This window comes from Punica granatum, chromosome 5 (genome assembly GCF_007655135.1).
Source record: "Punica granatum isolate Tunisia-2019 chromosome 5, ASM765513v2, whole genome shotgun sequence".
Taxonomy (NCBI): Eukaryota; Viridiplantae; Streptophyta; class Magnoliopsida; order Myrtales; family Lythraceae; genus Punica; species Punica granatum.
In genome coordinates this window covers 13314668-13328069 of record NC_045131.1, presented here as the reverse complement: position 1 = coordinate 13328069, position 13402 = coordinate 13314668, and the positions used below count along the sequence as shown (strand labels likewise).

Below are 13402 nucleotides of genomic sequence, written 5' to 3'. Positions count from 1 at the left end.
GTGTCTTGCATTCCGTTCACAGTCGGTTGAATTTTCTAGTGATAGATTAGTCTTATCTACTACTTCCATCAATTTGAACGATAGAAGCTTAGTCTACTCTAGACACACTACAAGAAACACCCTTATTAGAGACAAATAATGAGAGGCGATTATAACATTAGTCTATAAGGGTTCGTTTACTTTTAGAAAATTGATTTTTACTTTTTATCTCTATTTTTCATTTCCTTTTCCAAATTTATTTCTTCATAAAAAAAATAAGAATATGCTTATTAATGATAAATTAGAAAATTTCTAATATGAGAATAATTGGAGTAATCATCCTAAAAAGATGATATAAAATAAATTTGTACATATAAAGTCAATAGAAAAGGAAAGCTATTAATTTGAACATAGAAAAGGAAATAATTGACAAATGAAAAACTAGAGAACTAAAAAAAGAGCTTCTCTAATTTATATACAATTTCGAATAATGGAGAAGAAAATTTTCTTTGAAAAATAAATTCCATTCAATATAAGTAAACATATTCTTTGCAGTTTTCCTATTTTTAAAAAAATTTCCTAGAAAATTGAAGAAATCTCCAAAAGTAAACGTGCCTAAAATTTTCATTTTGAGACAAATACAATATGCATCTCTTATGTGAATTTTATTTGACTCTAAAAGCACATAAAGTTAATACTTTACTAAATTACAAATCTATATCACAATTATTAGCAACAAATAAGTGTTTTGCCTCAAGAGAATAGCTTTACAAACATATTAGTAGAGGCATATAGAAAATTTGTCACTAAATAATTTTTTAGAAAGCTAAAATATTAATTGCTTCTAAATCCAATCTCATTTGCCCCTAATATATTCTTTTAGAGGTAAAATATACTTGTCTCTAAATCTAATTCTCATTTGCCTCTAACTTACGAAAGTTTACCTACAGAGTAAGTAGATAAAATGTTGAAAGCTTGATGGATTATTTTTACTTAAACATAAATAATTTATTCAACATGAATTAAAGGATTTTCAAATTACTCTCAACATAAGTAGAAAATATATCTTATTTATTTATAGATGTAAATTACATTATGCATATTTTGAATTAAATAAAATAGTAAACTAGTATTATTTTTGTGTATTTTACTTCATCTATTGTGTTGATATATGATTTATTACATAAATTTTTGGATAATTTAACAATCTTCAACTTACCTTCAACTTACCACCCGAGAAGTTAACGACACATATATATATATATACACATATATGTGCAAAATGTTTGATTTAATATTATATGCACGTTAATTATTTTTTTAATTTTAAATAATTATATAAATTTTTTTACCTATTTATTAAGGCTTGAAAAATATTAAATATAAATTAAATGTATTCAATTCAAAGATACATTGGTGGTGAAATGGTAAAGACGCGAGACTAAAAATACTATGCTAGAGATTTAGGATTCAAGTTGGGTTCAAAGAACAATATAAAGACATGTGAGAGATAATTTAATTACCATAATTTGTTTTGAAAAAAATTTATAGAGACAATTACAATTGTCCTAAATAATAAATTTAGTAACAAAATTGTTGTTATTTTTCCTTATTGGAGACAAATTTAATAAACACTAACTAGTTTGCCTCTATAGATATAAAATGACATAGGTAAATGAGGCAATTTACTCTTTTGTCTTTAATACTTTAGAGGCAAATAAATAGCTTTTTGAAGCAAATATTATTGTTTCTAAAAGAAGTTTTTCTTGTAGTAACATGAAATGGATTTTTGTTGACTATAATGTTGTTTGGGAGTTGTTTCTGTTATTGATACCATTCAAATGTTTTCATGTAGCGTTAACATTTACAATGATTGAGGTCTTCATGAATAATAGAGCACTACTTATTTATGTAAATCGTGCATTGGAATCTTTTTACACAATATGATTACTATTTGTACAGAGAAAGACTAAAGCTTAAATTCATTGATATATATATATATATATATATTGATATTATGGGTATATTTAAAAAACACTAATTCACTAATTCTACAACTGTAATTTATAATTTGAGAAATGTCTGGTAAAGTGGCGGTTCTTAACTGATGTCAAAAGGGTCTCTGAGGTCATTTTATAGAATGTCATTAAAAGAAAATAATAAGAATTTTGAAAGCATCACAACTTCGTTGTCTATTGTCTAGTGATGATTCTAAAATTGTTACATTTGGTTCCGTAAAACGATTCTATATAAGTTAAAGGTTATTGGGATTGGAACTCCCTCAAAAGCATAGATTGTCTCTGCCATATCCTGAAATACGATTGTCTCAAGGACGACAGCAGCCTGCTTCAGGGATAGTCGGGATTCCGCTAGATCAGGTCATGAACTGAACTCGGGTCATAAAAATGTGAAGCAATCATGCCTCTGATTCCCCACATGAGATCAAATGCCATAAAACAAAATTTTATTATATGATTGCTCCCAGTGCAAGAAAAAGGCCTATCCAAAGTAAGGAAGTTAATGAACATTTCTTGCTTGCAAAGGCACGTATGAAACAATAAATGCAGACACATTAAAGCCATGACTGCTCTCAGAAAGATATAGTATACATATACACACGTCCCTCATATATCTCTAATAATATAATATTTTAATCTCCCCACCTGGTATCCATGAGTATTATGACCTAACTAATCTAGGTTTGAGCCAAGATGACCCACTAAGGAATAAATATTCTCAATCGTAGATTTTCTACATTTAAAAAACTTGAAAAACATACTTTACTTAAGAGTAATCAATGTAGAATCACCTGAACTAAACCAACTTGGTAAAGATATAATATTTTTTTTCGATGTGAATCCTAATATCCAGAAGCCTAATTAGGCCCCGACTAATCCAGTCGAGCCAAGACGGTCCATTAAGGGATAAAATTCTCACAGCGTGGATTTTCTACATTTACAAGAACTCGAACCCGAGACCTTACTTAAGCGGAAGAAGCGCCGAACCGCTTGAATTAACACACTATGGTATTGATGTAATATATTAAAGCCAAACAACTAAGTGCGCTATTAAATACTAAACTAAGAACAGTCGAGCTTTCTTGCTTACTATTTCCGGGTAGAACCAATTTGAATAGCATAGCCTGAATCGATGACTATCCTACTGCAAGTTCTTCTTCTTACCTTAAAATACTACCTCACATCAAGCTATAGTCACCCACTGGACCCCCTTGACGTGTCTGAAATCGACCGAATAAGGTCCATAGTGCAGCAATCTCATGGCCACACCTACCCGAACTTGAGCTTCCATTATGTCGATCTCGAAGAACCCAAAAAAGAAGATGTCCTCAAATGGCTCTCTTCTACTAAAAAGCTGAATCACTCTCCTCCTCCTCCTCTTCGACGTGGTGCTAAGGTGGTGATTCGGGTTCGAGGGCAGACCCACGAGCTAAGCATAGACCTAGAGACAAACAGAGTTTTGTCGGATCATACCTACACGGGAAATGGTTTCCCGCCACTGACGTTCACTGAACTTTATCGAGCAAGCAAGTTGCCATTAGAGTACCCAAAATTCGAGGAGTCGGTCCTCAAGAGGGGCTTGAACATCTCTGAAGTGTCTTGCATCCCATTCACGGTCGGTTGGTACGGGGAAGCAGTCACAAAGAGAGCCCTCAAAGTGTCCTGCTTCTACAGAGGGGGGACGGTCAATGTCTTCGCTAGGCCGATTGAGGGAGTGACCATTCTAGTCGATGTCGATTCTATGCGAATCACAAGCTACAACGACAGGTTCACAATCCCATTACCGAAAGCGAAAGGCTCCGACTATGAATCCTCAGGCATAGCTCCGAACTCCACCCGATGCAACCGAACAGCTAGTAGCGGATTTACTGTGAAGGGCCGCGAAGTCAGATGGGCTAACTGGGAATTTCACTTGGCCTTCCATGCCCGGGCGGGAATCATTATTTCAACGGCTTCCATATTCGATGAGGGCAAGAGTAAGTTCAGGAGGGTGCTCTATAGGGGGCACGTATCCGAGACATTTGTTCCGTACATGGACCCCAAGGAGGAGTGGTACTTCCGGACTTTCATGGACATCGGGGAGTATGGGTTCGGGAAAGCAGCGGATTCACTCCAGGCAGGGGTGGACTGCCCGGAGAATGCCTTGTATATTGATGGGTACGTGGTGGGTGCGGACGGGCATGCCCAGGTGGTGCCCCGGGTCATTTGCGTCTTTGAAAGGGAGTCGAGCAATGTCGCCTGGAGGCATACCGAGATTAATGTTCCTGGTAGAGTGGTAAGAAGAATTAATAAATGGTATGGGTTATAACTTTCAGTGTTGAGTGAAACTGAAAATGAGTTATGCAGGTAAGGAGGGGGGAAGCAGAGACGAGCTAGTATTTTCTCAACAGACCACGCCTTTAGGCCCGAAAGGCTCAGCAGATTTTCAAATATAAGCATGTATCATCTGATTTCAGGAGCACCTAGGCTGTTAACTCGACCATATGCTGTAAAAACGTAATACGAGGAGCAATTGGTCACTCCAATCTATCTAACACAGCCTCTTATAGATACAAAAGACAGTTGAGGCCGAATTTGTGGAGAAGATTACCTTCTTGTAGAGTGTTACTACCCCGTCATTGAGTAATACTCACTGAAAAATTCCCGATCCAGGGATTGCAAATGACTTGAAAATCGAATTATGTGGCCTGTGTTTTTAGATTACACAATTCTTTTCATCCTTTTTACTAATTAACATAAGGGGAAACTCTAACCACGGAACAAGCGCAATTGACGAATGCTCCTTGGTAGATATTATATGCAATCTAGCGGTTCAAAATCTACTAAAAATATCTCATGTTCAGGGTCACGTCGATGCTGAGCAGTTACAACTGAGCACACCTCTTTTTAATATAGGGTAAAAAAGAAGCGTGTAGAAAAAGAGAATGTAATACAATGACACATATCGTTGCCAGATAACTTAGAATGTTTCAGGTTTTATTATCATGGTTGACTAACAATGCCTATCTATTGAAAAATTTTATGATTATTATATGTATGATACATACATGTATTCAATGGTTGAGATTTCATCTTGAAATTTCAAAAATGAAAATTCAAAAAAATTCAACGGTTGAGATTTTGAACGTATGATGGATATACCTCCGATTGCATGTATTGCAGCATTTATTAAATTTTCTATTTTTTTAATACTAAGTATATTATCCTCTTTTACCTTTTTAAAATCGAAAAGAAAAAGAGTAGTGAGAAATCTAAAAGTAGGTATTACATGTGAGTCAAACCGTGATTTAGGCAAAAAGCCAATGGGAAATGATTAAGAAAGTGTTGGAGTTGTTGCATTTAATAGACCGACTTTTTCATTTTTTTTTTGGCTGGTTTGGAAAAAAATTAAAATTCATAATTACTTTGATTTTATTGGAAGCAGGTTGCCTTGACAGGCATTTTGGAGATGAAAGCTACTGCCTACACCAATCAGTACCAGATAAACGAAAACGTCTATGGCATCTTAGTGGCAAACAACACTGTCGCCGTTAACCACGACCACTTCCTAACGTACTACCTCGACGTTGACATTGATGGTCGAGCAAACACGTTTGTTAAGTCCAGGTTAAAGACGGAGAAGGTGGCAGGTGCTGGCCCAAGGTCACTGCGAAAAATTTACTGGACAGTAGTGAAAGAGATAGTTAAATCCGAATCAGAGGGCCGGATGCAGCTCGGCTTGGAAGCGGCCGACCTGTTGGTGGTGAATCCAGGTCAGAGGACGAGGATTGGTAACCAAGTAGGCTACCGGCTAATCCCAGGGCAGCCGATCTCTTCTCTTTTGTCAGACGATGATTTCCCGCAAATCAGAGCTTCTTACACAAAGTACCAGATGTGGGTCACTGCTTATAACCGGACGGAAAGATGGGCTGGCGGCTTTTATGCAGATCGGAGCCGTGGAGACGACGGTTTGGCCATTTGGACAAGAAGGTAAGGTGATGCTATAGTCATTGCCTGATTTAAAGTCAACTCTATATATACATATACATTATTTTACCACCGTTATAAATAGCTTACTTTTTCAGGGTGAATGATAATTATAGCTTATTGGTTGTGATTAATTCCGTTCAAATGTGGATTCACTTAAAATACATCAAATTTATAGCCGACTCCACGATAAGAAGTTCTTTTTCATTTTTTTGGGTGCATGCAGGAACCGGGAGATTGAGAATAGAGACATAGTGCTATGGTACTCGGTGGGGTTCCATCACATCCCATACCAAGAAGATTTCCCTGTGATGCCTACTCTTCATGGTGGCTTTGAGCTCAGGCCCTCCAATTTCTTTGAAAGAAACCCCCTACTCCACCAAAATTGAATTTCAAACTCTCCATTATTTCATGCTTAACTAATTTTTATTCTCATAGTTAAATATCAATTTCATAATCAAAAGAGGTGTAGCATAGTGCCGTATATCCTCGCTTGATAACCAAGAGATTCCAGGTTTGATAACTAGTGGGACTACTTGTACCTATTTATTAACTATTAAGATTTTTATTTTATTATAGTAGATCCACAAACCTCCATTGTAATCGAAAAAAAATATCAATTTCTTGTAATCTTTAGGACTTTCTCATATTTCTCCCTTTTTCTTTTGTTTTTTTTTATGAACTCCGGTATTCGAAAGTCTAATTGGACCCCGACTAATCCTGTCGAGCCAAGTCGTCTCACTAAGGGGTACAACTCGCCAAGCATGAATTTTTTGTATTCATAAGGACTCGAATCCAAGACTTTACTTAAGTAGGACAAACACCGGATCACTCGAACCAAGCCATGTAGGTTCCCCTTTTTCTTTTTGTCACACAGCTTCATTACTGTTTTTGGGTAGGGCACATGTTCATTATTTTTGCACATTACTACAACTGAACATCATAAAAGTAAAACTCTTCCATGTATATTCTATTGGGAGTTCGAGTTTATTTTCATATATATGGTTCCATGCGAGAGCGCAATGAAACTGCAATATCACATGGGCCGTGCAAGACCAAAGTAGGTAACACGATGCAACCAGCAAGATACTGATACAGCATGGTCGAGTGAAATTTATAGTCTAAGCTACCCACCCATGGTTTTGCAGTTTGGCCAAGAAACGTGCTGTGAAGGCCTAGTTTTGAGTACCGGATTCTTCTCGAAGAAGTTTGTCGACCAAAGCTCAAACCCTCCGCTCAATGTTGGCATGATACAGAAATCCTCTTGGCAAGTGTACCGCAACACTATGTCCTTGTTCTCAATATCCCTGCTTCTGCACCATTGGACATTCTAAACACACCTCTTAATTTCATCAGAATATATACGAGAACATGTAGAAGAAAAATGTTGAGACATATTATCCCACACGGAAAAACTAAAGAGAAATCCATAGGTTTATAAATGATTGGTTAGCACAACCTATCAGCTCGAACATTTTGGGTTGGAGATGAGCCCAATTGTTATAGGCCAGTGGAATTTTACATGGTATCGAAGCGGGGTACATTTTAGCGTGCCACATGGGTTCACACTAAGCTGATCCAATATCAAGAACGCTCAAAAGAGCACCTCATGTTAGTCCAGCCTCATGCTCTGATACCATGTAAAATATCACTGGACTTAGAAGCGATTGGGGCCATGTCCAACCTTACGTTTTTGCGTGCACGTGTGAGCCACACCATGCCAAATCAAATTTTGAGGTGGCCAAATTGCGCCTCATCTTAGTCCGGCCCAAGTGTGGCATCATTATCAATTATTGCCCATCCTTTCGCCCGAGATGTAAGAAGAACTCCACCTCGTGGTTAAGTCCCGAACACGGAAGTCCAGTCTCGGCTCGTAGTCAGTTCTCGAGGGTAGGTGTTCAAGTCCACGTTGCACATGTAGGTCAAGCATCAAAGCCATACGTTACCACGTGAGGGCGGGTGTTAAGACATATTATCCCACACAGAAAAACTAAAGAGAAATCCATAGGTTTATAAGTGATTAGATACCACAACCTATCAACTTGAGCTTTTGGGTTGGAGATAAGCCCAATTGCTTATAGGCCTAGTGAAATTTTACAAAAAACGGATTTAGTCCAATGATATTACCATCGTCGCAGGATCAATGAATTCAAATTTGATACTCATCAGTCAGATTTACCTATGTAACTATACATGTTTATACATTATTCATCCTCTTCTAGACTAATGGAATTTGTTTTTTAACCGAGAAAAGCATAAGATGGTGCTAAAAATTAGGGGTGATTGATTCCGGGTACACTGTTTTTTTCACGATATCCGGACCCTACCATGTAAATGATCGGTTCCAAGATTTTGGAACCGGACCCTACCCTGTTGAATCCTAGAACCGGAATCTACCCGGAACTTGTATTATACCATAGGTTCCGGATACCCTGTTGGAACCTATAAATTTTTTTGCCTCGCTAAATAAAACCGAAAATATCTCACCCATAATCAGTAATCACGACAAATATAATATCGACATAGATTTAGATTAATTCACACTAATGTACATGTATTAGAGGGAGCAGAAGAACACAAATCAATTATGTATGGGAAATACAGGAGAAACTTTTGCTGCTTATGCAAAGTTTTACAAGAGGTCATCCATAACAGTGGCTGGATTTAAAAAAAAATGTCATTAATAATTCAACTTGCTTAATTAACTATTCTAGAAAACATAAAGAAAGAACTGTACGTCAAGAGGAAGTTTACTAGTGACAATACCAATACTACAAATTGGTTTGCTATCCAGTATCCTATCTGGTATCTAACATCACCGGTATCCTATCTAACATACCAGCTAAACAGATTTGTGCCTAAAGGCTGAAATTCAATAAGATTATTAAATTTCTAAGTAATGAAGCTGATCAAGAAAACTATTGAATGTCAATAACCAAGGTGAATAAATTTTATTAGAATGTAATATCAATATGAATGAGTACCGATCATATAGAAATCCCTTCATTGAATGTGAAGGGATTTTGGGCAGCTGATTTCCTATCAAAAGGTGGAAAAAAAATGTTAGTTTTAGTTATTCTCAATTGTTTCATATTGTTACATCCTCGCAGCTTGCAAGTAGAGTTCCCCACTTTGTGCTCTGAAGTCTTAGAAAGAGCTACATAGCATAAAACAGATCCATCTTCAGTAAAGCCAATAAGAATAGGCACACTTAAATGAGGAGGAGGCTCAAATTTTCAATTCTATCCCATCAATCACAGCATGGTTTTGCATCTCCCACTGCTGTTGTTATTTGATGCTTGAAGACTTCAATTTTCCAAGGAAATCACTTGAAATGAGAAAGGGCGACAGGCCGAGCGAGGAAACCCACGGGCAACCATAGTGTAGTCCCTTGAAATGAGAGAGGGTAATGGAGAAACCAAAGCAAGCGAAACCATTGGTTTGCTATCTAGTATCCTATCTTGTATCTAACATCACCGGTATCCTATCTAACATACCAGCTCAACATATTTGTTTTAATGGCAGTATCCTATCTAACATCACAAGAGAGTTGGAGACGATAGAGGAGGCAGAATCTCACCGGGAAAGAGCTTCAAGGAGAGTCGGAGATGAGAGGCGAGCGACGGAGAGGAGCTACAGACCCGCAGTGGAGTACAAAGCTGATTTAGGTTACCAACAGTACAGACTAGCCAAGGTTGCAGAGCCGATTTATACAAATTTGGTGAGCAGAAGAGTCCACGGGAGAATCTCACCGGCAAAGAGAGCTTGAAGGAGAGTCGGCGACGAGAGCGACGGAGAGGAGTCGGAGTGGAGCAATTGGAGACGAGAGCGGTGGAGAAGAGTCATCGAGAAAGAGAGCAGGAAGAAGAGTCCGAGACGGAGAGGCAAGCGACGGAGAAGAGCTGGACTGGAGAGTCCAAGACGAGAGGCGAGTGACGGAGAGGAGCTAGACTGGAGAATCAGAATTGGAGGCGCTGAGACAGAAGGCGATTTAGGTCTGTCTTCCCAATCCCGACTCCTAAGCTGAGAGCTTGAGACGGAGGCAATGAGGCGAACTTTACCTCTTTTTTTTTATAGTAATTATAACCGGTTCCGATTCCAGTTTTGGGTACCCTATAGGTAGGAAACGGAATCGGAATCGGATTTCACCAGTTCCTCATTTTGATACCCAGACCCTATCCTATTTTCAATACGAGCTACCCGGACTCTACCCTAACGGGTAGGTTCCGACCGGTTCCGGGTATACACGGTACCCATGCACACCCCTACTAAAAATAGTATATGTTATGTACACGTCCATACCTATTGCTCCAAACAGCAAGTGTATCGTCGCCTTTACTCTAGTCAACAAATTGACCTCAGCCCATTTTTCACTTTTGTTGTTTGGAGTGACCCACAGGTTGTAAATGGTGAAGGATGCTCGGATCTGCAAGTAATGGTCGTCTTACAAAAGGGGCCCTGCAACCGTCCTGGGGATCAGCCGGTACCCGATGTTGTTCCCAACCTTGGTCCTCTTGTTAGGATTTATCACCACCAGCTTAGATGGGCCAGATCCCATCAGCCAGATGCATGCCTCGAACTCAGTCCTGGTCGTCTTCTTCTCCATAGTCCAATAACTTTTTCTAGGGGTGTCGTCATTTGCGGTGCATTTGTTCACCAAATTGGCTTTCACGAAGGAGTTCGACTCGCCATCGATGTCAAGGTCGAGTTGATAGGTCAAGAAGTGGTCGTGGTACACTCCTGACTGTATGGTCTGCTAGAAGGGTTCCATGGGCATCCTCTTTAATCGGACTTGTGTGAATGTACTTAGCGGTTTTGACTTCTAATATGTCTGTCAGCCCGACCTTTCCATGAAGAAACTCGTTAATGGTTACTCAGCTCGAAACTTCAATAAAAAAATGCTAATAACCTCGTCACGAGGGCCAAATAAGCGCTTGACCAAAAATTAGGATCAATCAATAAATTGAGTTCACTTATAGTGATTTCAAAAAAGAAAAGTAAAATCTAAGTTGAAAATGAGTTTATACTTTCTTAAAAATAGGACGCGTATGTTGAATGGATTTGCACATAAGTGAAAAGCTTAATATACCTGTAATTTGATGGATCCACTTGGTTTGAATTCCCAATCAAGGATGTAGTCGTAATTGCCCACCGTGCTGATCATTCTCACCACTAATACTTTGTTTGGATAGCAATCTTATGAAAGGTTATGGAGGGATAGGGTGGGGTGGGTTATGGAGGATGGGATGGGTTGGGTTTGGAAGAGTTCTTTAATTCTTCATAATCTATGTTTGGATAAACTTCATTAAAAGATTTTTTATGATGTTATCTTAATGATTGATCTTCTTATGCCTCCATAACACCCCCAAATTAGTGGGATTAAAATATAAAGGTTATGAAGGGTTATGGTGGGATTAGTTATTCCTCCATAACCCTCCCTTTTAAAAAAAAAAATTAAAAGCTAAACATGGATTATTATACCATAACTCATCCTTTCGTAACTCTCCATAACCTTAAGTCCAAACAAGATGTAAGCTCACTTCCGGTCTAACCTCCCTTTTCTGCAAATATCCAACGTTAATGTTGGAAAAAATGAATTAGGAGAAAATAGAAAAAAAAAGATTGAGGATTAGATTAAGTTCTTTTTTTTTTTAATTTTTGGGAAAAATACAAAAACCCATTGTAGTTTGAGTTTCGGACAAATTGAATTTTTTGGAGGGACAACTAACACCATGTGATTTACTTTGTGAGATATAATGGACTTCGCCGTTAGTTTTTTTGTCACTTTTGATTCTCAAACTTTCTTTTTGCCATTATTATCCCCAAACTTTTAACTTTTTGCAATTTGATCCTAAAATTAGGGGGGGAGGCAGGCTTGGGCCGCCGGTCGGCGACCCCGACCCCATCACCGAGGTCGTCAACACCCACAGAAGACGTTGGGAATCACGAGGGTGGGGTCAAGATCGCTGATTGGTGACCTTAGCCCCCTAATCGACCGAGATTTCAAACTTGAAATCCCCATCGATTCGGGGGTGGGGCCGCCAATTTGCAACCTCGATCCCCCTCCATGATCGCCGGCATCCTCTGCGGGTGCAGCGACCTCAATTCTTTTGCTTTTTCTCTCATTTCTAATTCTCGATCTAATAAATATAAAAACCAAGACTTACCCAACTCAATTTTTTTCATCTTTTTCTGCATTGATTTGCAAGTTCTATATGAAAATTGTTAGTCTTAATCATCTATTTGTGTATCGCTTGCTTTTGGGCGTCAATTATTGATTACTAATGGTTCTTGAAGATGAGTCGCCTAAATTCTTATTTTGACAATTGATAATAATTTCTCAATCTTATATTTCTGTTTGACTTTCATCTTCCTATGCTTGGAAATTTTCTTTTTATTCACAATTAACACGTTCTATTGGAACACTATACCTGGTTCTGCAATGTGACAATTGAGGCTTTTCATACTCTTGAGGCACGACATATTAATAAATACAAAAAAAATCACAACTGAATTTTAAAAAAAATGTTTTATAAAAATAAAAAATAATTATATAATTATGAAAATTCACTTTTTATGAGACATCGACAGATCAGTAAATTATAAATAAATTAGTAAAAATTATTTTGTAAAAATAATTACTTAATAATATTATAAAAATATACATATAATTGTAAAAGATTACTCTTAATGAATTACTAATATTACTAATATTAAATGAAACCTGCAATTTCAGTGGCATGTATGAGGTAATTAAACGGAAGTTCACTTCTAGTAAATTAATAACATTTCAAAATTCAAACGGAAGTTCACTTCTAGTAAATTAATAACTTTTTATAGCCTCCTATGTTAAATTTTTTCAGCGTCTTGACTGGTTATACAGCTCCAGCAATCCAATGAGAGATACAGCCGACCATCTCCCTTCCGCTCAAGTGAACTTTTGATTACTCCAATCGATTTTCACACTGACGTTTCTGAAACTGTCTATTTGCAGGCCATCGATCATCCTTCCAGTCTTTGGCAGAAAGAGCACATCCTGCTTTCGAGCATGGGTCTTGATGACCTCCTTCAGCGACATCTCAGGCCCACTGTTCGGCACATGAGTGTGGCTCCCACTGTTGTAGCGGCATGTGGGGAGGCAATAGAGGTGATAATATGTATCGTGTCGTATTTAAACATGTCGTATCTAAACAGGATCGTGTCAGAAAGTTCTAAATACGAGCACGGCACGTTTAATTACGGGTTTATACAGACATGACACGTCTTACCGGTTTAACTAAGCATGTCTAAACGTGTATGTATACTTGCACGATATGACACTATTATATTTAGGTACATATTATACCTACATGATATGACACTATCAACTTTAATTATACATTACTACACAATTGACATGATAAAAATATCATAAACGAGTGATTTATACAAACAAGTTT

General features: G+C 37.7%; 1 protein-coding gene and 1 pseudogene across 1 annotated transcript; one reads left to right on the top strand and one right to left on the bottom strand.

Annotated features, from left to right (window-relative positions):
• The first annotated feature begins 2645 nt into the window (after positions 1-2645).
• On the top strand, positions 2646-6784 carry LOC116207327 (primary amine oxidase 1-like). Its single transcript, XM_031540232.1, has 3 exons — positions 2646-4272; positions 5422-5966; positions 6190-6784. Exons 1-3 carry the CDS (start codon positions 3130-3132, stop codon positions 6350-6352), a joined length of 1851 nt encoding a protein of 616 aa, XP_031396092.1. The 5' UTR covers positions 2646-3129; the 3' UTR covers positions 6353-6784.
• A 305-nt stretch (positions 6785-7089) lies between these two features.
• Positions 7090-13041, bottom strand: LOC116208989 (annotated as a pseudogene).
• Positions 13042-13402: the final 361 nt, after the last annotated feature.

Bases quoted from the DNA above. Each gene is read 5' to 3' on its own strand.
- LOC116207327 (XM_031540232.1), top strand. From the start codon at position 3,130: ATGACTATCCTACTGCAAGTTCTTCTTCTTACCTTAAAATACTACCTC. The intron at 4,273-5,421 runs GTAAGAAGAATT...TATTGGAAGCAG, and splicing joins TTAATGTTCCTGGTAGAGTG to GTTGCCTTGACAGGCATTTT. The intron at 5,967-6,189 runs GTAAGGTGATGC...GGGTGCATGCAG, and splicing joins TTGGCCATTTGGACAAGAAG to GAACCGGGAGATTGAGAATA.